Consider the following 25,754-nt stretch of genomic DNA (forward strand, 5'->3'; position numbering starts at 1 on the left):
TATTATTATTATTATTATTAGCGGGTGCCCAAAAGAGACCAGCGAAGGCGCCTGCCTAATGTCAAGAGGCAGGGAGTTCCATAGTGTAGGCGCGGCTAGTTGTTACCAACACAAAAAGGGCATTATGTGGCACCTTTAGCAGTGTCAACTCCGCCGATCGAATAGATTAGGCATCTCAGATGGGGTGGAAAAGAGATTTTAAAATTTTAATTAAATGAACATGCATCGTTGCTGGATGAGATTCGAACCCGCGAACGGGGAGAGCCAGGAGGGCGGGACGGCGCCTCCTCAATGGCTCAGCAGCGCCCGCCGGTTGGCGGACACGCCTCGCCCTCCTCATTGGCTGCATTCAGGCATGACTGACGGGATATCCGCCCAATGGCAGGGCCGAGGCGGTTTTCCGCGCGCGGTTTGGGACGGTTACGGCTGAGGCGGCGGCGGCGGCGGCGAAGAGAGAGGCGGCGGCGGGGCTCGGACAGGAGCTCCCAAGCCAGCGGGAAATGGCCGGAGGCGGCGGCGGCGGAGGAGGAGGTTTTTACGCGCGACCGTTGGCCTCCGGGGCGGACTCGCCGCCGCTCCTCAGCCTGAGGCGCCGGTCGAAACTCCAGGGGCCGGAGGAGGCGGTGAGGGGCGGGGCCAGGGGCCGGTGGGCGGGGCCAAAGGCGGCTGCCTTTCGACGGCTGGCGGGAGAGAAGAACGCTCGGGGGCGGGGCTGTGGGCGGGGCCAAGGAGCTGGGCGGGGCCAAAGGCGGCTGCATTTCGAGGGCTGGCGAGAGAAAAGAACGCTCGGGGGCGGGGCTTGGAGGGGCTGTGGGCGGGGCTACACAGGTGGGCGGGGTTAAGGGCTTGCATGCAGTAATCGAAGCAGCTGAAGTGGGAAGGAAATGGGTTAGTAACGAAGTGGATTTGAATCAGGGTTAAGAATCTCGGGTTATGTTAAAACATTTAGTCATAGCTGTCAACTTTTCCCTTTTCTTGCGAAGAACCCTATTTGGAATAAGGGAATTTCCCTTAAAAAAAGGGAAACGTTGACAGCTATGCATTGAGTCCATCTATCATAGTGCATAACTCAGGTATGTTTATAGTGTACATTGACTTACTGCTTATGGTGCATGATTGGCTGATGTCAGTGCTTTTTTTTCTGGGGGGATGCAGGCAGTGCCGGATTTATGTACAGTATAAGCTAAACAAGCTCTAGCTTAGGGCCCCACTCTCTTGGGGGCCCCTGAAAAATTTAAAGGGGAAAAAAACTGGAGGTACATTTGCAAAATGTAAGATAAAAAAATAAATAAAACAAAACCTACCTACAGCAACAGTGTTTTGTGTTGTGTAGACAGACTCCTGTGGTCTAAGTCACGGGCCCCACCTGCTCCCTCAAATATCCCTGGTTTCCTCCTTTCTTTATATAGGGTGCCGACATTCTGCATAGGGACGTGGGTGGCACTGTAATCTAAACCAGAGAGCCTAGTGCTTGCCGATCAGAAGATCAGCAGTTCGAATCCCCGCAACGGGGTGAGCTCCCGTTGTTCAGTCCCTGCTCCTGCCCACCTAGCAGTTCAAAAGCCCGTCAAAGTGCAAGTAGATAAATAGGTACCGCTCTGGCAGGAAGGTAAACGGCTTATGTACTTTATTATTACACCATTAAATTGCATGGAGCAATGAAGTTAAATCATTCCCAACTAAATTGACAGTGCAGTAATTAATTTCATTTTAGCAGTAATTTTTAAACAAATAATGTTGCTCTCGCGACAAAGATATTTTTCCTGGGGGTGGGGCTGCCAATACAGCTCCTTGGCTCTGAATTTGAGGGCTCTTGCCTGGGGTTGTGTTTGGTGCATGTGTCATGTGACACTTTCATGTATTACATACATTATATCAGGCACTTGCTTTTTATTGTGAGCTGCACTTTTTGGTGGAAAGGCAGAAAATGATGATTAATTACCTAATGCTCTTCGCCCCAAGGCAGGTTACAGTGTTAAAGCACAATACTGAAAAGGGTGTAAAACAATATGCAGCCACAAAAGGAAGGTGGGTTGTAAAATTGTACACAACAAGTGTCAAGAGCCAGCATAAAGACGCACCTCTGTGACTATAAAATTATATAGTATTTACAATTGCTATATAATTTCTGCTGCCTAGTGGAAGAGCTGTTATTTTTAAAGAGACCCATGTGGGAAGCTGAGCTGCCAAGTCTGTTCAATATTTTCACAAACTTGCTATTTTAAAAATCTTTAAAAATTCCTTCCAGTAGCACCTTAAAGACCAACTAAGTCAGTTCTTGGTATGAGCTTTCGTGTGCATGCACACTTCTTCAGATACACTGAAACAGAAGTTTCCAGACCCTTCTATATAGTGAGAAGGTGGGGAGGGGTATTACTCAGAAGGGTGGTGGGAATGGGTGATTGGCAGATAGCTGTGATGAGCCTGTTGACGACTCTTAACGACTGCAATAGGTCTTACAGGGAGAAGCAAGGGGTGAGAAGGTGAAAAATGGCTTTGTCATGTATAATGAGATAAGAATCCAAGGTCTTTGTTCAGACCAGGTTTCTCCATGGTTTTAAGTTTGGTGATAAGTTGCAATTCAGCAGCTTCTCTTTCCAGTCTATTTCTGAAATTCCTTTGTAGTAAAACAGCTACTTTGAGATCTTGTATAGAATGTCCTGGGAGATTGAAGTGTTCTCCTACTGGTTTCTCTGTCTTGTGATTCCTGATGTCCGATTTATGTCCGTTTATTCTTTGGCATAAGGTCTGGCCTGTTTGTCCAATATAGAGAGCTGAAGGACACTGTTGGCATTTGATGGCATACACAATGTTAGACGATGAGCAATTAAATAGTCCCGAGATGGTATGTGGGATGTTGTTGGGGCCAGTAATGGTGTTGTCCAGGTGTATGTGGCAGCAAAGTTCCACTAGTGACCAAGTAGAGGCTTCTGGGACACCCCAAGCAGGGCGTGAATGTGACAGCTTCCCCCTCCTTTTGCTCTCCAGCAACTGGCAATCTAAAGTTGGGACTTGAAAGTTTCCATTGTGACTGATGGAAGCAGCATCTGAAGGCCGAGAAAAGCCTCAGGCTGAGTTTCTGCTTGTTGTGAAACATGAAAAATGATAACTCTACTAGAGGAGCAAAGGCCAAGGGAAAGTTCCTTCCTGGGTCACTGGGCTGCGGACATGACCTCTCCACTTGCATTCACGTTCCATGGAAATCATGGCATTATTACGGGTGGATATATGACACTGTTTTCTTTCTTCTTTCTTTGGACAGGTTATGCTAGAGAAAGTCTTGGGAATAACTACTCAAACCAGCAGTGCTTTAACTTGTGACCCAAACACGGGGCAGACAGCCTATCCAACAGGGTAGGTGCTTTGCTGTAGTCAGTGCAGCTAGATATTCTGCAGCCTGATGCTCAGTGAAACGGGTGGTTTGAATAACTGCAATTAACTGCAATTAATCCAGAATGCGGCAGCTAGACTGGTGACTGGGAGTGGCCGCCAAGACCATATAACACTGGTCCTGAAAGATCTTCATTGGTTCCCAGTACGTTTCTGAGCACAAGTCAAAGTGTTGGTGCTGACCTCTAAAGCCCTAAATGCCCTCAAAGGCCCAGTAGACCTGAAGGAGCGTCTCCACCCCCATCATTCAGCCCGGACACTGAGGTCCAGCTCTGAGGGCCTTCTGGTGGTTCCCTCCCTGCAAGAAGCAAAGTTACAGAGAACCAGGCAGAGGGCCTTCTTGGTAGTGGTGCCCGCCCTGTGGAACGCCCTCCCAGCAGATGTCAAGGAGATAAACAACTATTTTACTTTTAAAAGACAACTTAAGGCGGCCCTTTTTAGGGAAATTTTTAATGTCGGAGGCTGTATTGTTTTTAATATTTGGTTGGAAGCCACCCAGAGTGGCTGGGGAAACCCAGCCAGATGGGTGGAGTATAAATAATAAATTATTATTATATTATTATAAATAAGCTGTACTCTTAGAAGGGAAGTATGGATTTGTTTGCCAGTCTTTTGGGGGGCAGGGGGAGATCTCTGGGACCATCAATTAGACCCTTAGACAGATGTTGTTAGTCACTATTGTGGTATTTGTTGTTTGTCTTCTGCATGATCATCCACAAATATCCTATTTCCTGTTGTGTTGCTAGAGAGGAAGGGAGCTTGTGACCAGTCATGCTGGCTTAATTTGCACATAATACTAAATCATGCTGTGGGAATAAATCTGGACAAGCCTCAGGCCTGCATGCTCCCCTTTCCCTCTCCCCTGGCATGACAAAGTGACTTGAAGCATTTGCTTCCATTTTTATTGAAGCACGGTTGCCATTATGCCTGAACCAGGAACTGTGGTTGATTTTCAGTATGGTTGATTTGATCAATCCAGGATAATAAGCCACAGTTTTTGTAAATGAATGCTTCCCTCCCCTGAGTACATTTGTCCAGCCAGTAAAATTTAGTCACTTTCCCCTCTTTAGAGTTGGGGAATTCACTCTCATGTAAATGTTTTGATCTCTCTTTCCAGATGCGTGGTTGTGATTTTAAATCCTCGGCAGAATAAACAGAGGCATATTTTTAATACTGCTAGGTAATGTATATATTAGTTTTTGTATCACTCTTGCTAATTGGAGTGTTTATAGTAAAAAAAAAATAATGCAGCTTGCGTGTGAATTTCTGGCCAAGTATGGGTGAAGCTTGTTGAAAGTGATTTTCCAGAGAACAGAAGATCATTGTGGTGTTTATTTGATCAGTAAATCGTTTTAAATAAGGAGAGCCAAATGGACTGTAGGGCAGGGCTGTCTCATGATAGAATACTTCGCTTTGAAGCCCCAACTGTTTGGACCTTTAAGTGGAGCAGTTTGGATGGCGTTTTGCAGATAGCCCCACACTTCTCTTCAAACCTTCAGTTTTTGGAGGTTTAAAGAGCAGCGCAGATCTATTTGCAAAAGCTCTGCACAGCACTTTGACCTTCCCAAAACCAGAGGTTTAAAGACCAGCATGCAGCGGTTTGTAAAAGGGCTTACAGTTAGCTCCATGTTTTGCTTCTACTGTGTGTGACATTCCTCGTAATCATGACAGGAATGCACACCCAAACTAATCGGGATTTAACTCCTGCCCATCAGTTCATGAGTGGAAGGTTAAATCCTGCACGCCAGTTCTCAGCCAGCGCAGAAGCAAACCCCGTCCCCTTGCCCATCAGCTGATGTCACTTCCATTGGAGTAACACCAGCTGATTAGCAGGTAGCTATGGTTTTTAAAAAATGGTCCCCCACCACTGGTTTAAACAAATAATGAAGTGGGCTGATAATAATTTTAAGAAAGCACTCAGCTGGTTAATCATCAAGATGTGCAGATGACTTTAAAGCTCTTTGTTGTTTCCTGCGGAAACCCAGCCAGATGGGCAGGGTATAAATAATAAATTATTGTTATTATTCCTTTCTATAATGACTCACAACTAGTTTGTGGCAAAAGCTTTTGTGGACTCGCACCCATTCCGTTTGGAGCAATGTCATTCCATGCACCTGAAAAGTGGGCTTTAGTCCACACACAGGTTTCTGCCGCAATAAATGTTTGTTGCTTTTCCTGTAACAGAGTTACATGACGTTTCTTTGGAATACATTTTATGGAGAGATAAAATGTAAAGGCGTTCTCTTCCCACTTTTAGGAAAACAGTTAGTGCTCTGTCTTTCTCTCCTGATGGGAAATATATTGCAACTGGTGAGGTGAGTTTTGCCTGAATGAATTTTCTTTAAAAATTATGCAAGGTGTACAAAGTATGTATTTTTTTTAAAAAAAATATCTTACGGATCTAAACATGCGAATTATACTAATACATTTTTGAAGCCTCCTTTTATCACTTGTAATTTGTGGCAATGCCTTGAACTCCCTTTGGCAAGAGACCTGCACCTCAGTCGTACCACTTTGAATCCCTGGCTGGTGACAGCAAAGTAATATAAAGGAGATACCTGTGTTATCTTAAATGCAGCAGTCACGGGCCATCACAAGCTACTGAAATAAGAGTGTTTAGAATTAGAATGCCAATTGAAATCATAGGAATATTTTGTCTTGTGTTTTCAAAATTACTTAATCATGTCCTCTAGTGGTGTTCTAGCACTGGATGATTCCAATGTGCTACCTTTGACGTTCTAAACCAGCGGTTCCCAACTGCTTTTTGGCCATGCCCCACCTAAGCATCTCTAAAATCCCGATGCCTGCCCCCCCAACATATAATTCTTATTATTCAAAAAGTGAAGTCCTATTCACATGGAGGAAGTCTAAAAGGCCAATCACTGTTAATAACTCATTATCGAATTGCCCCCTTTAAAAATCAATTTGCCCCCCTGTGGGGCATGTGCCCCACGTTGGGAACCACGGTTCTAAACCGTTTCTCTTTTCTCTGAGCCCACCGTAGAGTGGCATGCACGGTGGCCGTGTGAGAGTTATCAAGAGACGTGCCAGAGCTTAAGATGGCCTACACGTCACACCTCATGACCGGAAATACCCATCAGCAAGTGAGCAAGAATTGCTCTCTTCACATCCTTCAAGGAAGTCCCTTGGTGGTGGTTGGCAAAAAAAAGTTCCCAGAGCACCTTGCAAATATCAGTGAAAAGGTGGTCCCTCCTCTCAGTCTCACAATCTCAGAGTCAACAACACAAAAGGAAAAGAGAATAGGAGGGAGAAGGAAAAGAGCAAGCTCAGGCGTCGGCTCTCAGTGACGGAGACCTTGAAGTGAATAGCAGAAATGGGGAAATGGGGAGAGAAGTTGCTGATTTTTCAGCAGAGCCAAGGGAGTCCCATCTCTCTCACCCTCTCTGCGGCAGGGGTAGGTGAGGGAGGGGCCTGATCCAGCTGGTCTTTTAACAGAGCCAATGGAGAGGCCCTGCGATTTGGCTGCTCCCTCCCTCTCTAGTGGCCTGGTGGAATCAGCGTGGGCTGAGCACTGTCTAGCCATGGTCCCAGTGACCGCAGTTCTGGCTTTTCCTCCTGCAGAACGGGCACAGGCCGGCAGTCCGCGTGTGGGATGTCGAAGAGAAAAGCCAGGTGTCGGAGCTGCACGGCCACAAGCACGGCGTGGCGTGTGTGGCCTTTTCCCCCAATATGAAATACCTGGTCTCAGTGGGATATCCCCATGACATGATTGTCAACGTGTGGGACTGGAAGGTAAGGCGCCGGAAGGTGGGGTGCAGGAGCAAGAGGCCACTGCCGTGTCTGAGGGCAGGGATGTTATCTGAGATGCTGGGGCAGGCCCTTCATCAACCTGATGGCCTCCAGGCTCTTTGGACTACAACTCCCATCAGGCCATGTTAGGGTGTCAAGGACCGGGAATGTGCAGGTTATTCAGTGTGAAGACTGGTGTGGGGAGAGGAATGCAATGGTGTGTGCTTTAATATACATTCTGTTGTAAACAAAAATTGCCCTTCTTCCTGTATGGGGTATCCAAGAGCCCATATAGAGTCCTTACATAGGTTCCCTATTGGTAGGAGAAAATAACAGAGGCCAGCCAGAGAATATTGAGAAGCAAAGCAGCTAGTAAGCTTGATCTTTAGTGATCTGTTGCAACAGGGTGCTCCCCTCACACACAGGAGGGAGGAGGACCCAGAACAATGGCGTGCAAGGCCTTATAAAGACTTTTGAAATTGCCACCTGGTAGATCAAGACCACCCCCAGAAACATTATGCATACATCACAGAAGGGGTGTAACCTAAGACCACCCCTCAGATACATCATACCTACATCACAGAAAAGGCAGGTCTAAAATAGAAATTTGACTGTTGTTTTTCTCCTGTCCTTGTTTATCTCCTGTCTGGCAGGTTATTTGATTGGATTGCCTGGGTAGCCTGGCCAGTCATTTGTAGTGATAAATACTTAGTTCCTGGACCATGTCACAGGCTCACAACCTATTCAAACACAGACATACCCTTAAGACAGGATTTGTGAAGGAAAAGACAATGGGGAGGTTTTTCCACTTTGACCTTGCAGAGAAAACATTTGCTCAGTTTGGGAATCAAAATGGTTCCAGGTCAGTCTTCCTGTGCTGACCTATGTACGTGCTTGGTTGGTACGCTTATGAACATTACCATATATCTAAGACCTCAAAATTCCTATCACACATTCTCACTGGGAAAAGTTTGATGCATACTCTTAATGGGTTCTGTTCAAGGACTATTTGTGCCATTTGCATCTCGTGCCGGAATGATTGGTGGGTATTCATGCTTCTGTTTTGCAGAAGGGCACACTCATTGCCTCCAATAAAATCTCCTCCAAGGTTATGGCCATCTCCTTCTCAGAGGACAGCTACTTTGTTACTGTCGGCCACCGGCACGTGAAGTTCTGGTTCTTGGATGAATCCAGGGAGTTTAAGGTAAACCTGTCTGCATCCTGTGACTGACAGCAAAACGGGAAGTTCCTTTCAAAATAGCTTCCTGGTTAAGCTGTCTGTATGGTACTTCCATAGCCCCTTCCATTGTTTATTCTTTTTTCCATTGTTTGTTGGAAACCCTTCTTGGCCAGTTAAATTTGCAACTCTACGAACCGGCCCCAGAATCCCCCCAGAATTCTAAGCAAGCACCTTAGATTCTATATTTTAGCATCCTTTTGAACCCTCACTCTTACAACCAAGTCAACAAATGTGTCTCACTGTCTGTTTTGAGACATTTAAAGAAGTAAATTAACCATTTTCATCAGGTTTGTGTTTGGTTGAAGAAATAAAATAAATTGAGACTCTGTTTCCTGTGCATGCAGAGAAGTTATATTTGCATTTTATGATGCCCCAGAGAGAAAATTACAGTGGTACCTCAGTTTTCGAACTTAATCTGTTCTGGAAGTCCGTTCTTAAACCAAAACCATTCTTAAACCAAGGCGCGCTTTCCCTAAGGAGGCCTCCCGCCGCCGGTGCCCTTCCACCATTCGGCTTCCATTCTTAGACCGAGCTAAAGTTCGCAAACCGGGACACTACTTCCAGTTTTGCAGAGTTCGTAAACCAAATAGTTGTAAACCAAATAGTTCGTAAAGAGGGCTGTTCTTAAACCGAGATACCACTGTAGTTGCTGTCCTTCTGCTGTTGTTTTCAGTGCAAGACATAGGCTAGCTTAAACCGTTGAGCTTGAGTTGGTGTGTCATTTCAGATTAAACAGACTGTTCCACTGGTTGGTCGCTCTGGTCTTCTTGGAGAGCTTCACAACAACATCTTCTGTGACGTGGCATGTGGGCAGGGCAAAATGTCAGGTAGCACGTTCTGCATTTCTTATTCTGGCCTCCTCTGCCAGTTTAACGAGAAGCGCGTGCTGGAGAAGTGGATTGATCTGAAGGTACCAATCCCGTTTTTGTTTCTGGGGCGGTGGGTGGAAGACAAGAAGCCTCCTCCTTTGCGATCTCACTGCACACACCTCCTTCCCCTTTTCAAGGTGTCTCTGGCCAACTGCATCTGCGTCAGCGAAGAGTTCATTTTCTGCGGCTGTGCAAATGGAACCGTGCGCATCTTCCACACCCACAACTTGCATTATCTCTCGGACTTGCCTAAGCCGCACCACCTGGGCATCGACGTCGCTGGAGAAGAATTGCTGAGGTACAAAGCTCTTGGGGCCCAGCAGGCATGGGAGCTGGGCTGGAAAATGTGCAGGCATGTGCTTAGGCAGAGGCCTGATGCTTTCATGCTGAAGAATGCACACGTAGTGGTGGTGTTTTAACCCAGCAAGCTCGCAACTCTGCAAGAAATAAAAAATCAGTGCATTTGCTTAGCCCAGAGGTTTTCAACCCTTTTGTGTCCACGGCTCCCTTGACCAACTACTTTCTTTCTGTGGCTCCCCTGTGGGGAAATGCACTCTGAGTCTCAGGAGCTCAGTTATGTCACCCCTTGCCTGCAGAGCTGGCAGCCCCTCGCCCCTTTTCAAACACCTTCTCTTGTGGAGTGTTCCCTTAGCATCCTCTCCTCTCTCCTTGGGCAGGAGCAATCGCCGCCACTGCCCTTGTTCTCTGAGTGTAGTGGTTAAGAGCGGTAGTCTCGTAATCTGGTGAACCAGGTTCGATTCCCTGCTCCTCCACCTGCAGCTGCTGGGTGACCTTGGGCCAGTCACACTTCTTTGAAGTCTCTCAGCCCCACTCACCTCACAGAGTGTTTGTTGTGGGGGAGGAAGGGAAAGGAGATTGTTAGCCGCTTTGAGACTCCTTAGGGTAGGGATAAAGCGGGATATCAAATCCAAACTCCTGTTGTTGTTGTTGTTGTTGTTGTTGTTGTTGTTGTTGTTGTTGTTCTTCTTCTTCTTCTTCTTCTTCTTCTTCTTCTTCTTCTTCTTCTTCTTCTCCTCCTCCTCCTCCTCCTCCTCCTCCTCCTTCTCCTTCTCCTTCTCCTCCTCCTCCTCCTCCTCCTCCTCCTCCTCCTCCTCCTTCTTCTTCTTCTTTGCTGTCCCCCCTGCCCCAAAGAGAGGTGCCTCCTCACGCCACCCCCTGGGGCCCTGGGAAGAGGGTGCCCCCAGCCTAAGCGGCCCAACAGAGACTGGCCAAAGGCAAATGTGAGACCACCTTACTCCCTTTGGGAGGTAGCAGGGCCAACAGTGGGTGCCGCTAGGCCTGCACGGCGGAAAGGCTCCCAGGCAGGCAGGCAGGCAGGCAGGCAGCAAGCACAAGAAAGGCCAATGGGGTGCCTGCTTGCCCTCCCTCTTGTCAGACCATTCCCAACAGCAAGGGCTGGTGGACTGGCTGGCTGGGCTCCCTCACCCATTTGCTTGCTTACTCCGAGGCCACTTCAGCTCCTGGCCAGCCCCAGGGGACCATTAGCCTGGGGAGCTTGTAGCCAGGGCCACTGCAACAAACAGCTGCTCCAGCCTTTGGGAGGCAGAGATGTGAGAGGGCATTAGAGGGAAGGAAAGCGGGACTTGGGCCAGCATTGCCAGTGGCACCCCTGACCATCATTCAAGGCACCACAGCACACTGGTGGAAAACCACTGGCTTAGGCTATTGATTCACTGGGATATGTCGTCCTTGCACAGTTTGGGCAAAATGCTGCTCTCTGGTGACTTTCAGCTTCCCTCATGTCTCTGGTGGCCGCGCATGGGAAGCAAACGAGAGGTGCGGCTGGGGGACATCGCACATTAGCAGGCTGTTGCTGCCCCTGCCTCCACGTCAAGCTTAACTTTTCCCCATCGCCAGTGGCCCCTTCCTTTTGATTGTGTGTGTTCCCACTTCCCTTGCACTTAAGGTCTTTGCAGCTTATGTGTAAAATGAAGCTCATCAGTTTGGTTCTTTTTGGTAACCAAGGGGTATGTTCCCCCCCTTCCCCCCCCCCCTGATCTTTTCAAGAAGGCCAGGTGCCACCTACTCAGATACGATTGCCTTGGCCTTTGACTCCCGCCATAACTGGCTCTCCTGCGTTTACAAGGACCACAGTCTGTACATTTGGGATGTGAAGGACACCCGCCAAGTGGGGAAAGTGTGGTCCGACCTTTTCCACAGCTCCTTTGTGTGGAATGTTGAGGTGAGTGGGTGGTGCTTCTTCTTTTCTGAAAAGGGTGTGAAGGATTAAGAAAATAACATTTATTCATTTCATTTATTTGTGTGCCGCTCTTCATAAAAAATCAGGAAGTAGCTTACACGATGAAAATGAAATAAAATGGGCCGTTCCAATTTAGGGAAGTAATAACTAAAGCCCACACATTATTAATGGTGTTCAACAAACTAGGTCCATCATACGGCTTGGATTTTGTGTCTTGATTCTTCTGTTTTTTCCCTTGGCTCTATTGTGGATGCATCTTAGGTTTATCCTGAGTTTGAAGACCACAGAGGATGTTTACCCCCAGGGTCCTTTCTAACATGCTCATCGGACAATACTATACGGTTCTGGAACTTGGAAAATGGCACGCATGTGGATTTTCAGAAGAACATCTACAGTAACGTAAGCATTATTGCTTATGAAGAGGCTGGTTCAGACTTGATATGATGCCAGATTAAACCTGAGTGATTTATACCAATGTGTAGGTTGTGCATTTCAATGTCTGGAAGGCATGCTAGTAATTAAAACTAATTGAGGTTTTGTTGACTTAGTTCCCTTCTGGTTTGTTACAAATTATTTTCCTTTTGATGAGTCTTCTTTTTAACAGAATGGGTGTCTGTGTATAGAGAGATATATCTCTTAAAACATTCTTTCCTCTATGAAGAACTTGCTGAAGATTATCTATGTGGAAAATAACATCCAGCACCTGCAAGATTTAACAAATTTGCCAGACCGAGGTGAAAATGCCAACTACCTTGATGTGAAATCTGGTGTCCGTGTGATGCAGGTCAGCCCTGATGGTCAGTACTTGGCCTCTGGGGACAGAGCGGGAAATTTGAGGTGGGTCTGTTTTATTCTGTGTCGTCTGCCAGATTCTGTGTTTTCATATAACTGCGTGATGAGTTGTAGCTAAGGCCCTGCGTATGCCAGTCACAGGCGGTGGGTTTCTACATCTTTGATTCCTCAGCAACAGCGATAATTGTATTATTTATATGCAGGCCATCTAACAGGGCTGCAAGCTCCTAAGGAACACCAGCCTCGGCAGGGCTGTCTCCAAATACTTAAAAGTTATTAAAATGTGTGTGTTGTCTTACAGGATACATGAGCTAAAATATATGGATGAAGTCATTAAAGTGGAGGCTCATGATTCAGAAGTTCTCTGCTTACAATATTCTAAGCCAGAAACGGGTAAATTTCCAAATTTGAAAATGTGTGCAGTTAACATTTATTCCAGGCTCGTGCCTGGGGCTTTTTTTGTATGTGGATGTATATAGATACACACAAACTCGCTCCCATCGCTACAGGATTGGGACTATGGTGGCTGGGTGGTATTCAACTCAGAGAAGACCCACTGGAATGAATGGACCTAACTTCAGCATGTCCTTTGTGGGTCTGCTTGTGCTTTTCCATTGCTTTAAGTCCCTTCGGAGTAGATGCGGAGTTGCCCATCTTTTCTGCCTCCTGTAGGGATGGCCCTGCTGGCCTCAGCAAGCCGAGACAGGCTGATTCATGTGCTCAACGTGGAGGAAAATTATAAACTAGAGCAGACGTTGGACGACCATTCCTCAGCCATAACAGCTGTAAGGTTTGCTGGTAAGTTGCCCAACAATCTGCTCCAGCTGATTGTATTTCTGGGAGCCTTGCTCTTCCCAGAATGGATGTCAGTTCAGGTGCGGAACCTCTATGTGCAGTTGCACAGATTAATCCACTTCTCCCTGTGTTCTCACACAACTCCAGTGTCAGCTGGCTTGCAGAGGAGAAGTTTCCAGTGCAGTGTTTTCCTGGGGTTGATAATGTTTTATTGTAGGCCACCCTGGTTATTGTCTTTGAAGAGTGGGGTGTACATCTAAATCAGTGGGGTTTTTTGGCCATGCCCCACCTAAGCATCTCTAAAATCTTGATGCCCCTTCTCCCCGTGACATATAATTCTTATTATTCAAAAAGTGAACTCCTATTCACGTGGAGGAAGCCTATAAGGCCGTTAACTTGGTCTAAACAAGCTTGGAAACAACGGATCTAGATAAATACAAGGGGATTTTCCTACAGATTTCACTTACCTACAGATTTCTTCTTCTCGCCTACAGGAAATGGAGAGATTCAAATGATCAGCTGTGGAGCCGACAAAAGCATCTATTTTCGCAGTGCACAAAAGGTGCTTACAATTCATTGACGGAATAAGCCACCAGGAGGTTTGGCGATAGCCACCAAATGCAGATGGCTTTCAAAAGAGGGTTGGATAAAACCACGAAGGAAAATAGCGGCAGGGAGGGCTCTTGCCTTTGCGGGCTTCCCAGAGGCATCCAGTTAGCCGCCATGGAAGCAGGATCCTGAGCCGGAGGAGGCACCGTAGGCCTCATCCAGGGGGGCTGCTCCCATCTGATATTGAGCAGCTTGTTTTCCTTTTCCAAAGACCCATTGCCAAATAATGAAAGGGGGACCTCTCCCCTTTTGTATCCAGATGAAAGTTTATCTGATTCGTTCATTCTTACCGTATTTTTCGCTCTATAGGACGCACTTTTTCCCCTCCAAAAATGAAGGGGAAATGTGTGTGCGTCCTATGGAGCGAATGCAGGCTCCTTGGCTTCAGTGATAGCAACGGGAAGCCTCCGAAGCGCAGAGGGAGAGCTCCCTCCGCGCTCCGGAGGCTTTGCGTCGCTTTCGCTGAAGCCTGGAGAGCGAGAACCCGCCCCAGCCCTACGGCTAAAAAGGAAGCCAAGACAGCAAGTGGGATGGATCCTGCTGGCTGTCTTGGCTTCTTTGCTTTTTGGGGCTGGGGGGGGAAAATAATTTCCCCCCTTTATTTCCCCCCCTAAAAACTAAGTGCGCCCTATGGTCTGGTGCACCCTATGGAGTGGAAAATACGGTATGTGTGAGGCCACTACAGACTTGCTGCGCTGCTGTTGGGGTAAAATTCCTGCACCAGTTCAGATCTTAGTTGGGTCGTTTTCACTCCACAGGTGTCGGACGGAATTAACTTCATCAGAACTCACCACGTTGCTGAGAAAACGACCTTGTACGACATGGATATCGACATAACACAGAAGTATGTTGCAGTGGCCTGTCAGGACAGAAATGTCAGGTAAACTGTTCCGCATTTTCCACCGCAGAATTTTCGGCATTCCACTGGAAGAAAGTAAGCATATTCCTCCTCCTGACCGCCAGACTTCCTCTTAACCTGGCTGCACTTTTGTTGTTCTGCCTTGTTGCATATGTCCATCCTGTCAACAGACTGTTAAGACTGTCGGTTTTTGAACCATGAAAGAATCAGGTCTGGCACGGTTGCTGCGTGTGCTAGTGGCCGTAAATCAACATAGTTGTGCGCCTTCCTTCAAAGCGCATAGGCGCTCTAGACCAGACACCAGAGAAGAAATAGATCATGGTAGCAATAAAGCTCAGACAAGTCATTACTCTTTACTTGTAGGTCATAAAATGTGTAAATGGTTCCTGCTATTAACAGGCTTTCACCGCAGCTGCAGGTGAAGGTACAATTAAAGTTCTGAGGCCTTGCTCTCTTCTGAGCTGCAAAATTTCTCTACATGTGGTCAGTTCAGGAGATAAACACAGACTGGAAAAATGGTTCGCTGTGTTCTGTAGGAAACCACGTATGTCCAGAAAACAATACCCTCAGAAAGTGTCCTTGGATAGTCTAAACCAGGGGTCAGCAACCCGCGGCTCCGGAGCCGCATGTGGCTCTTTTACACCTTTGCCGCGGCTCCGGGACAGATACTAGCAAGGGGAGGAGGCGCACTGTGCGCCCCGACACTCCCCACTGTGGCGGGCGCTGTACTGGCTGTGACGTCACATGGGGGCGGGGCGTGCGTTAGTCACGCACCGTCCCGACGTCACCTTCCCGCCCACTGTCAGATCGCGGCTCTGGAGATATATTTGTTTTAAATGTCGCAATGGTTTTACGGCTCCCAGTGTTTTTTTTCCTTCGGAAACGGGTCCAAGTGGCTCTTTTTTGTCTTAAAGGTTGCAGACCCCTGGTCTAAACAATCGGCACTTAGCTGCTGCTTCAATCTTCTTTCTGTTTCTGGAAATGAATGAAACACTCTCACTCACGCCAACACTGACTGCCTCAAATCTCCCCATTTTGATTAGGTGCTTTTCTTGGGATACAGTTGCCTGTAAGGGGAAGAATAGGGAGAGAGCGTGGCTCAGCTGATGGGGCATGGGGCTCTTAATCCCAGGTTTGTGGGTTTGAGCCCCATGTTGGGCAGAAGATTCCTGCTTGGCAGGCGGTGGGACTAGATGGCCCTTGTGGTCCCTCCAAACTCTACATTTCTACGATTCTAAATCATCTCAAATCTTTTGACATTCTCTGTAACAGTCAGAGCTCTTTAGATATATCCTCCAACAAGCGGTGGAGTTGGGCCACTTTGGTTTGGCAGATCTTGATGTGGAGATGATGATGATGATGATGATGATGATGATTTTCTTAAAAAAAACACCAACCCAATCTAGCTGGGTTTCCCCAGCCACTCTGGATGGCTTCCAACAGAAGATTAAAAATACATTAAAACATCAGACATTAAAAACTTGCCTAAAAAAGGCTGCCTTCAGATGTCTTCTAAATGTCATATTGTTGGTTGTTTATTTATATAGTTAAGTGCTCTGTTTGTGGAACTATTATCGCCAGAGTGTTTCTGATTTAAAGTATTATTTATTCAATTTATTAATTGCGTGCTCTGTAAAGAGTCTCTAAGCGACTTGCAAAACTTAGCTGTTTTCAAGTTTTGCTTTTGAATATCCATATTCACCTAAATCTGAGAGGGAAATTCCATGGGAAGAGCCAGGATTAAACATCTCAAGAATCACAAAACACCTGTGGCAGCTCTTGAGTCATGGACAGCTGAATTATTAATCTTCATCCTTTTATCATATGAGGACTTTAATCCACGGGTATTCTTACTCTTCTAAACAAAATATGAGAATTTCTTAATTATTTTGGCACTTTTTTTGAGAGTATGTCTGGACTTTCCCCTCCTATTAAGCCTCGGTTGCTTTTATTGAGGGCTCTGCTGGTTCCACAAAGGTCTGTAAATTGGTCCTGTATGAGTTGTAGTGGCTGGAAGGAGCCTGAGAGAGGAAATAGATGAAGCTCCGGATCGGGGCCAATCACTGCAAGTACCACAGAGCAATTCCCTGACTGCTTGGCTAGAGCAGCAGATAGGAGCCAGAGCAACCAGGGAATTCATCCTCATCGCTCATTCTCCAGCTCCAAGGGCCAGAGTAGCTCATGCTTTGCATGCACAGGGCTCCGGGTTCAAATCCAGGGTACATCCCCGCAATAGGAAAGGTGGTAAGTCCTCTCACCAGTCAGAAGCAGCACCCCATGGACTGGTAGTTTAGCTCTGTTTCATTTTGTGAAATGTTTGTTTCATTTTGATGAAATTGTTTTCCTGTGTATTTTAATTAGCTCACCAACTCCTTCAGATTAACTTTATGCTTGTAAACTGCCATTTTGGCCAGTTTACGGGCACCTGTGTGCCCACAGTCGCAGCACAGTCCTGTCTAGGAAGCCGATTCACGGAATGTGTGCACTGAGAATGTTTTTAATTCCCAGAGAAAAGGACCAGTGTTTGCATAGTGAGCCTGTTACTCCACGGCTCTTTCAAAGGCTTTGAGCACAGGACACAAAGCCCAGTATCAAAGCCTAGCTCTTCAGTTCTGTCCAACCAACAAGCCTTTGCACACACCCAAATGTAACTTGACCTTCCTCCAGGGTATACAACACAGCCAGCGGGAAACAGAAGTGGTGCTACAAAGGCTCACAAGGCGAGGACGGATCTCTTCTGAAGGTAACCGAGTTCATATGGGGAAAGTGCCTGTGGAAATAACCCCCCCCCCCCGGTGCAGCACCAGGGGCTCTTGCCTGCCCTTGGACCCAGGCCTCCTGGAATGTGGCCTAATATTCCTGTGGGCTATTGCTTCCCACTAAACGGTGTAGGGAATGCCCAGCACGCTTATTTTGTTGAACTGCGAATAAGTGGTTCGTTATTCAACCGACAACAATTAAAGTAAATCTGAAAGAGTGAAGCCTCTTTGTTTCCAATCCCTGTGCAGGTCCAGCTGGATCCTTCTGGAACATTCTTGGCCACCAGTTGCTCAGACAAGAGCATTTCCATTATCGACTTCCACTCTGGGGAGTGTGTTGCCAAAATGTTTGGACACTCAGGTTTGTTTTGCTGTGGTGCTGTTGCTGCTTTTTTTGGTTCGGTTATTTTGCAAGCGCATATCTAGTACATAAGGGACGCGGGTGGCGCTGTGGGTTAAACCACAGAGCCTAGGGCTTGCCGATCAGAAGGTCGGCGGTTCGAATCCCCGCGACGGGGTGAGCTCCCGTTGCTCGGTCCCTGCTCCTGCCCACCTAGCAGTTCGAAAGCACGAAGTGCAAGTAGATAAATAGGTACTGCTCCAGCGGGAAGGTAAATGGCGTTTCCATGCGCTGCTCTGGTTCGCCAGAAGCGGCTTAGTCCTGCTGGCCACATGACCCGGAAGCTGTACGCCGGCTCCCTCGGCCAATAAAGCGAGATGAGGGCCGCAACCCCAGAGTCGGCCACGACTGGACCTAATGGTCAGGGGTCCCTTTACCTTTTCTCTAGTACATAGTACAGCCTACCCCAGCCTGGTGCCCTCTGCCTGTTTTGGATCCCATTAGCCCCAGACGCTACAGTCTGTTTCTTATCAATTGTCATGATAACTGATTCAACCAAACAACCAACGCATCTTTATCTTGCAGAAGTCGTTACAGGGATGAAATTCACCTTTGACTACAAACATTTGATCACCGTCTCGGGAGACAGGTGGGCAACTTGAACTGCGAAAGATGCTTGTGTGGATTAGAAATTTTGTGGGCCTGAAAGTGGGTTCATTTAGTGTGTGTTTGTTGCTCAATTAGCTTTAAGGGAAGAGGATGTCTGGACGGGGTTCCCAGATGTGTGTGGCCTTTTCAGATCTAGGCAGGAGAGAGCAGGAAACACACCAGGGATGTGGAACGGTTCAGGCCACTGATTCGGCCCTCTTCCCTTTCTCCAGCTGCATCTTTATATGGCACCTTAGTCCTGAAATTACCACCTGCATGAAGCAGCATTTGATGGACCTGGATCAAGTCCAGCAGCAGAGGAAAGCCAGGGAGCCCGTGTGGCCTCATCAGGTCAGGTACTGGACGATGCTCTCTGCTCCCGATGGGGAGACTGGGGTGACTCTGTCGCTCTTGAGTCCTGAAAGGGATCCCTCTGACTCTTCCTTTCCTCCAGGAGGGAGCCCTACATTGCTCTGCCAAGCGAAAGGTCTCCCTGTGGGGCTGAGCGCCTGACTGACTATGACACAGAGGAGGAGAGGGAAGAGGAAGACGCTGCTCTTCTGACGCCCCCCCAAGTTGTCCTTGATACAGGTATGGAGGCACGAGGCACTTCCCAAGGCAGCTGGAAGGGAGGGTGCCCAGGGGACGCGTGGGATTTGGCGAGAAGCCACAGAAAACGCATCAAACTTCAGGAGAGGCCCAGGTGGAGACCCTGGTGGCTGGGATTTTGTAAATGCCTTTTCGTCCTCTCTGCCTCCCCTCCCCCCTATAAAATTTCTGGTAATGTTTCGTTGGGATGCGTCTGGTCCAGCATCCTGTTCTCACAACCAGATGCCCCAATGCGAAATGCACAAGCAGGACCCTTAAACACAAGAGCGCTCTCTTTCAGTGTCCAGCCACTGGTATTCAGAAGCATTGCTGAGAATCTGTACAGTGGTACCTCTGGATGCGAACGGGATCCGTTCCGGAGCCCTGTTCGCATCCTGAAGCGAACGCAACCCATGCCTGCAGGTCGCGATTTGCCACTTCCGCGCATGCGCGTGATGTAATTTTGAGCGTCTGCGCATGTGCAAACAGCGAAACTCGGAAGCGTAACCGCGGAGCGTAACCTGAAAACGCTCAACCTGAAGCACATTTAACCTGAGGTATGACTGTACTCTGCTTTACTTTGAAAAGCAAAACCCCTCGTATTTCTACTTCCTTTGGTTTCTGAGAATTGGTAGATAAAGTTTCCACGGGACCCAGTTCTGCTTTTCAGTATTTTCTCAATTGCTCTGTCTTAAATGCAAAGGGGGGGGGGATTTCTTGTTCCTATATGTGCCTTGTATGGAGAGTTTTAACTCTGCTTTCACATTGCTCACCCCAATCTCCCTCCCCTCTTGCTCTCTCCAGCTCCTGCATGCGTCCTCACCAATGGTAAACTACCCATGTGGGCAAAAAGGCTGGTATGTAATGCGCGCTTACAAAAAATGTATTTTTTTATATATGGATGAATTCAGCCATTGCCAACCTTCCGCGTATTTTGGACTACAACTCCCATCAGCCCTGGCTGACACAGCTGACTGGGGCTGATGGGAGTTGTAATCCAAAGCAGCTGGAGGGCACCAGGCTAACCATGGCTGGATTATGAGGCGTAGAATCCCAGTAACCAACGTTCTTCTTGTTGTCATTAATTTCCTATATCTTGCCCAGGGCATCTAACAACCAAGGTGCAGCATTAAAAAGAAACGTAAAATCACAGTACAAAGTACAGCAGACAAGTCGGCATTAGACAATACAAATGGTGTCACTCGTATTATGCTCCAAAGGTCTGTCAGTTGCCATCTGATAACAGGGAGGACCATCTGACCTCAGGAGGGAGGGACTTCCATAGCTGGGGTGCCACCACCGAGAAGGCCTTGTCTCGTGTGACGTGCACCAGCACCGAAATCAATCACTGAGTGTGCCAAAAACCTGGCTTCTCCTGCAGATCTCCAAACAAGTGTTGGCTGATACTGCAGAAAGTGCTCTTTTGGTCCTGAGCCCAGGGCATGGGAAATGATAATGAAATAGGTGTTGTTAGCAGGGGTGGCTTTGTTCCACTCCTTGGGCCTTGGCTGCAGATCAGGGTGAAGGAGGGTGTCAGGTTTGGATGACCCACAAAGCCAAGCCTTGGCTTCGCTTTTGTGCCGTGCCAGCATGAAAATGCTCCCATCCCCTCTGTCGTCCGGAGCTTGTGGTGTGGCTTAGCGGGACGTCCAAACGGGGCCGCTGCCAACGACTTAACCCGTGGCTAAGAGACAAAGGGTTCTCTCCATGGCTGTCAACCGTCCCTTATCCCAGCGCCGTGTCCCGCTGCTCTCCCTTATGGATGATGTCCCTTCAATTTCCCGGGTTTCCAAGGAAGCAGCTCCTCTCCCTCCCTCCCTGCCGGCCAGGGAGGAGGGAGGCTCCAACTGGGTTGCTTGGCTGCGTTGCTCACCCAATAAGGAGCCGGAGAACGACTGGGGGGTGGAGCTTGCATGCCTTGTGCCAATCAAATCGGCCGCCTTGCCTGGGGACTCACTTTTGCTCAGCGCTTCCCAGCGGAGAGGTGACGGTGGTTTTCCTTGCTGCATCCCCTTTGCCGGGTTGCTGCGCTGTGGGAACCACCGCTTGAGGCTTCGTTTGGCTGCTGGCTGGGCTTTCTGCCTTTGGCTCGGAGGGGCTCAGAAGTTGAACATACCTGTGCCAGGAAAATCCCCTATTTTGGCTGCTGGTCCCTTATTTTTGAGGCTGCTGCTCCCTTATTTTCAAATCTGTAAGTTGACAGCTATGGTTCTCTCTATCCATCCAGGTTAGCATGAACTGCAGTTATTTTTGCATGCTTAACCACAGGCAGCAGAAACTAACTGCTGCTCCAAAAATGAAAGGAGTTCCAGTTCTCCAGCTTTGACAGCTAAGCAGTTGGGTGGGTTGTTGGTGCAAGTTTTGCTTTGATAGGATGAAAACAAGAACCATTCTTGCTGGGTCCTGCAGAGAGGCAAATGGTCCTCTTCAATGTGGTGATAATCAAATGGGGGGGGGGCTTCTACTGTGATCTGTGGGTCTCCAAATGTTCTGCAAATCAAGGCAAAGGAGGCAAGTGAAGTATTTGAACCAGGCAGAGGGCCTTCTTGGTGGTGGTGTCCGCCCTGTGGAACACCCTCCCATCAGATGTCAAGGAAATAAACAACTATCCAACTTTTAGAAGACATCTGAAGGCAGTCCTGTATTGGGAAGTTTTTAAAGTTCAATGTTTCATCATGTTTTTAATATTCTGTTGGGAGCCGCCCAGAGTGGCTAGGGAGGCCCGGCCAGATGGGCGGGGTAGAAAAGATAAATTATTATTATTAATTATTATTATTGTAGGTTGGGGTGGGTTACAAAACACCAACTGCTAGCCATCAACCCATCCATGATTAATTCTCTGACTTGGCGATTTTTATCCCAACCACATGAGTGGCATGAAGACACACACACACACTTCCTCTCAACTTTCCTCTCTCTAGCTTGGAGAGGCAGATAATGCGGACACTGCCACCTTCAACTCCAGGGTGAGTTATCAGCCGCAAGGGCGATGGGCAGAACGTGCCACCAAAGAGCCCATTAAGACCATGCTGGATGCAGACCTGAATTACTTCACCCCAATTAAAAACAGCAGCCTGCATGACAGCAAGCTGGAACCACAGAATCTGAATCGGCTGCTCTCGGAGGTGAGAAAAGTTTACTTGGTACAAGGGGCTTAACTTAGGTCGACTTTGCTGTCCACCTGCACCCCCGCGCCCTCAGACCCCATGTCCTTTGAGTCCAGGGATAGAAGGCCAGGGACAAGCCTTGGAATGCTGTACTGTTTTTAATACTTGATTGGGAGCCGCCCAGAGTGGCTGGGAAAACTCATCCAGATGGGCGGGGTATGTATGTATGTATGTATGTATGTACGAATGAATGAATGAATGAATAAAATTATTATTATTATTATTATTATTATTATTATTATTATTATTATTTATTGGCACTAATTTTCAGGGATGGTACTTTTTCCTGGAGCATGCTATGTGTGTGCCTTTCCGTGTGGGTAGAGTTCCTCTCCTTTCACCAATGAGCCCCCACCCACCTGGGAAGCAGGGAGAAATATTTCCCTCTTGGGCTGTACTTTGGATGTGCTTCCGTGGCTCTTGCTTGCGCCAGGGGGCTTGTGGCTTCTTGCAGCAGAACCTGCATCTGCTCCACAGCTTTTAACAGCACACAAACCAACCAAACAAGGCAGGTACTCTTACAAAACCCGATTATTGGCGGGTGCGGCTGCCTTGGGTTTCCTCAAGGGGACAAGCAGATTTTCCAGTTAGCCTTTGTGATTTTTTTTTTTTTTTAGTTTGATTGAACCTGGAGTCGATCCATCGATGAGAGCTTCCATGCTCCTTTAAACTTATTTTGGAACCACTCTGCAGCCCTTGGATATTCCGGCTCCAGAACATTTCTTGCTTCCATCTTTTCTGCTGTCTCTGAATCCTCTTAAAACATTGGAGGGGAGAGTCACAGGGACTAATTCCCTTTTCACGGGCTATTTTTGGTTTTCCCTCCAGGCCAAGGACTACCCCAGCAACATCATTGAAGATTTCCAGCAGTCAGATCTGTCCTCTGATGATGAGGCGAAAGAAGAGCTTGAAATCAGTGGGGACAGCCTGTGCCCCGAACAGACGGGCAGCAAGACCCCTGAGAGCGAAAGGTCAGTCCTCGCTTGGAGAACCTGGCCTGGGAGGAGCTGCCCTTGAAACCTGCAGGCTTACCGTCGAGTAAATGCGCTTAGGGTAGAGCTGCAGGACTTACAGAGGGGGAGAGCCAGATCTGGTTTGGATTTGGCTGGAGACATCTCAAGGGCACACCCCGTTCTGCTGCCCTCTGCCCTTGAAGTTTTGAAAGAAGCTTGAACTGATGGATGAAGGCTTTTCTCTCCACCCCACAAGAATCACCGGCACTTTTAACCTTTCTTTAAAGGAGCTACATGAAGGAGCTGCTCCTTCAGCCGGCGTACCAGAAGGAAGTGGCAAATACCAAGGAGAAGCTGCCAGACAAAATCTACTCTGTGACTTCCTTGGATTCAGAGGTCTCTGCTTTCAGCCACCAGCAAGAAGGTAGTCTGAAAGGCGATTTCTGCTCACATCTGGGGTATTTTTTTTGGTGCTTGAGCTGCAGAAGGGCTCTCCCCTCTCAGCTGGCCATTGTGCCCCCACCCCTGCCCAATTAGTGCCAATTTCCAGGGCCCAATGAAGCAGGAAGACCTGGCCCTTGAACCCCCAAGGGCAGGTGAGGGGGAGCTGTCTGCTGTGCCCAAGAAGAGGTGAAGGGGATGCAGCCTGCCTCGGCCTCTGTCCGCACCCTACAAATTGGGCTGGTAGAGGGGGCAGCGGGAAGGGAATCTGCTCTCATGGTTGTCACAGCCCTCCCCCAAAACGATCCTGCATAAAAGGCAGCAGGTGAGGAAAAAGGGACTCAGAGCTGCAGGATGAGACCTTCCCCCATCCTCTATAAGTCAGCTGTAGGGAATGAGGTGTGTGTTTGCAGGAAAGGGAGAGTCAGGGAAAGGAGAAGCAGCATAGAATTGCAGAGTGGGAAGGGACCATGAGGGTCATCTAGTCCAACCCCCAGCCATGCGGGAATCTTGCCCAATGTGAGTCTCGAACCCGCAGCCCTGTGTTTAAGCGTCTCGTGCTCTGCGGACTGAGCCATCCCAAGTTCATTCCTGTGCCAGGTGATCCAGGAGATTTGGGTGGGAGAAGAAGCCAGTGCTTGGCCCAGAATCCAGAATGGCTTTGTAGTCTGCAAACGGAGCTCTCCTCTCAGCTTTTTCTTCCTTTCCTTCCCCCCGGCCCTGGCTTTGTAGTTTCGGAGGCGGAAACAGAAATGACCGACGTGGATGAGAACTTCCAGCAGACCAGCTCTTTGCCCCAAACCCCCGAGCAGGAGAAATACCTCCGGAATCACTTTGAGACGCTGGCTGATGCCCAGGCAGAAGGCAAGGCCAGAGCTGCGGCAATGAGCCAAATGTTGATATTTCCCCCCCCCCCCCCCCATTGCGAGAATCTCCTGCTATGGTTGAGAAAGGAGGAGGCAGAAAATGCTCTTCGCTTCTTCCGCTCCTGACTGACTGCATGTCTCTGTGTGTTATCTATGTAGTGACTAGATGGCTGAGTGAGAGCTGTAACTCTCATGCAAGCCAGTAGTTTAGTTTGTAGTAGCTATTAGAAATGAAAGAAGTTAGGCTGCACAGCTAGCTTCCGCGTTGTTTATACTCTGCTGAGTCTGGTGCTCACAATGCACAGTTGTGAGTCCAGTGCACTGAGACCTACTTTCCAGGATTGGAAGGTCTCTGGAAGTGCCCCGCTCACCTAGCCCAGTCGGGGCAGAACCAGCTATTGAGGCCAGTCGCTGACACCGGTTGCAAGGCGTACTGACACCGAACGGCACAGCGGCTGTGCTCTTCCCACAAGCAAGAACCCCTCGCCTAATAGGCACAGCCGGAGGCGCATAGGGGCAATTTCTCAGGGTGCTGTTCTTTTGAGTCACTGACCAAGTAACAAACCCCTTGGCAGGCCACTGGCACTTTGACGGCAGATTAGAGGTCATTTCGTGTGTTTGTCAGTATTCACTTTTCAGCTACTGCTGGTTGGTGATATTATTAGCTGTATTTATCTCCCAGCTTTTCCTCCAAGGAGCTGAAGGTGGGGTGCATGGCTCTCCCTCTCCCCACTTAACCACCACAACAACCCTGTGAGGTGGGCTAGGCTGAGAGGCAGGGACTGGTCCAAGGCCACCCTGGCCAGGTGGGGATTTGAACCCTGGTCTCCCAAGTCCTACTCCACACTGGCTGTGTCAGGAACTTGGGAAATCTCCCGCTTGGTCTCCCCTTTTTGATGCAGAAAAGTTTGAAGGCTGCCTAAAAGATCTGAAGGCGCCGGAGGAGGAAGAGGAGGAGGCGGCCTTGTTCCAGAATCCTCGCCTGAGCATATCTACCCGTTTTCTCTCCAGCTGCCAAAAAAACAGCAGGTGGGCAGATACATATCTATATTTTAAACCCTGCATTCATGAAAGAACCATCTGAACGGCTGTGTTCCTTTCACACAGGTTTGCAGCTCCCTTTCTTCCGAGGCTCCGTCAGCACTCTCAGGCCGCTGCTGCAGATCAGCTGGCGGAGGAGAGTCTCCTGTCGGGCGAGCACAAGAAACCAGAGGCAAGTTGACCGCCTGAGTCAAGGATGAGCCACTGGGCTCAGCTGTTCCCTTTTGCATCTTGGCAGACGTCTTGTCTCCCAGCCCTTCTGTGAAGATTGGGCACAGCCACGACTTAGTGGCAGCGGAACAGGGGCTCTGCAGGCAGAAGGGAATTTCCAGTTAAAAGATCTCTGGTAACCACACTGGAAAATAATAATAATAATAATATTATAATAATTTATTATTTATACCCCGCCCATCTGGCTGGGTTTCC

The 25,754-nt window shown here is 48.3% G+C and overlaps 4 protein-coding genes across 5 annotated transcripts in view; 2 read left to right on the forward strand and 2 right to left on the reverse strand.

Moving 5' to 3' along the window:
- Nucleotides 1–25,754, reverse strand: part of LOC310851588 (sphingolipid delta(4)-desaturase/C4-monooxygenase DES2-like) — a 113,460-nt gene that overhangs the window by 40,806 nt on the left and 46,900 nt on the right. The gene's annotated exons all lie outside the window — the stretch shown is intronic.
- Nucleotides 383–25,754, forward strand: part of WDR62 (WD repeat domain 62) — a 28,139-nt gene continuing 2,767 nt past the window's right edge. The window contains exons 1-27 of one of the 2 annotated variants that reach the window (XM_083753613.1): nt 383–623; nt 3,263–3,354; nt 4,508–4,570; nt 5,648–5,705; nt 6,973–7,143; nt 8,210–8,344; nt 9,108–9,290; nt 9,387–9,547; nt 11,278–11,452; nt 11,732–11,869; nt 12,132–12,307; nt 12,564–12,655; nt 12,935–13,060; nt 13,552–13,619; nt 14,425–14,546; nt 17,193–17,268; nt 17,534–17,645; nt 18,210–18,273; nt 18,506–18,628; nt 18,727–18,863; nt 19,665–19,717; nt 21,782–21,985; nt 22,856–22,998; nt 23,268–23,404; nt 24,154–24,285; nt 25,190–25,316; nt 25,395–25,500. In XM_083753613.1, coding sequence (XP_083609739.1) covers nt 501–623; nt 3,263–3,354; nt 4,508–4,570; nt 5,648–5,705; nt 6,973–7,143; nt 8,210–8,344; nt 9,108–9,290; nt 9,387–9,547; nt 11,278–11,452; nt 11,732–11,869; nt 12,132–12,307; nt 12,564–12,655; nt 12,935–13,060; nt 13,552–13,619; nt 14,425–14,546; nt 17,193–17,268; nt 17,534–17,645; nt 18,210–18,273; nt 18,506–18,628; nt 18,727–18,863; nt 19,665–19,717; nt 21,782–21,985; nt 22,856–22,998; nt 23,268–23,404; nt 24,154–24,285; nt 25,190–25,316; nt 25,395–25,500 — 3,297 coding nt within the window. In that variant the 5' untranslated portion in view covers nt 383–500. The remainder of the gene's footprint in view (nt 624–3,262; nt 3,355–4,507; nt 4,571–5,647; nt 5,706–6,972; nt 7,144–8,209; nt 8,345–9,107; nt 9,291–9,386; nt 9,548–11,277; nt 11,453–11,731; nt 11,870–12,131; nt 12,308–12,563; nt 12,656–12,934; nt 13,061–13,551; nt 13,620–14,424; nt 14,547–17,192; nt 17,269–17,533; nt 17,646–18,209; nt 18,274–18,505; nt 18,629–18,726; nt 18,864–19,664; nt 19,718–21,781; nt 21,986–22,855; nt 22,999–23,267; nt 23,405–24,153; nt 24,286–25,189; nt 25,317–25,394; nt 25,501–25,754) is intronic. The other variant, XM_083753614.1, reaches the window with a different exon arrangement.
- Nucleotides 415–25,754, forward strand: part of TBCB (tubulin folding cofactor B) — a 122,850-nt gene continuing 97,510 nt past the window's right edge. The window contains exon 1 of the mRNA XM_083754275.1: nt 415–437. The gene's annotated coding sequence lies outside the window, so the exon portion shown is untranslated. The remainder of the gene's footprint in view (nt 438–25,754) is intronic.
- Nucleotides 9,555–11,063, reverse strand: LOC310850500 (uncharacterized protein; the record flags this gene model as incomplete). The annotated part of the gene is made up of 3 exons (XM_083752018.1): nt 9,555–10,433; nt 10,476–10,690; nt 11,042–11,063. The coding sequence occupies 3 exons, from the start codon at nt 11,061–11,063 to the stop codon at nt 9,732–9,734; spliced, it is 939 nt and encodes a 312-aa protein (XP_083608144.1). The 3' UTR covers nt 9,555–9,731.

The sequence above is a fragment of the Podarcis gaigeae genome (assembly GCF_964106915.1).
Source record: "Podarcis gaigeae genome assembly, chromosome: 8".
NCBI lineage: Eukaryota > Metazoa > Chordata > Lepidosauria > Squamata > Lacertidae > Podarcis > Podarcis gaigeae.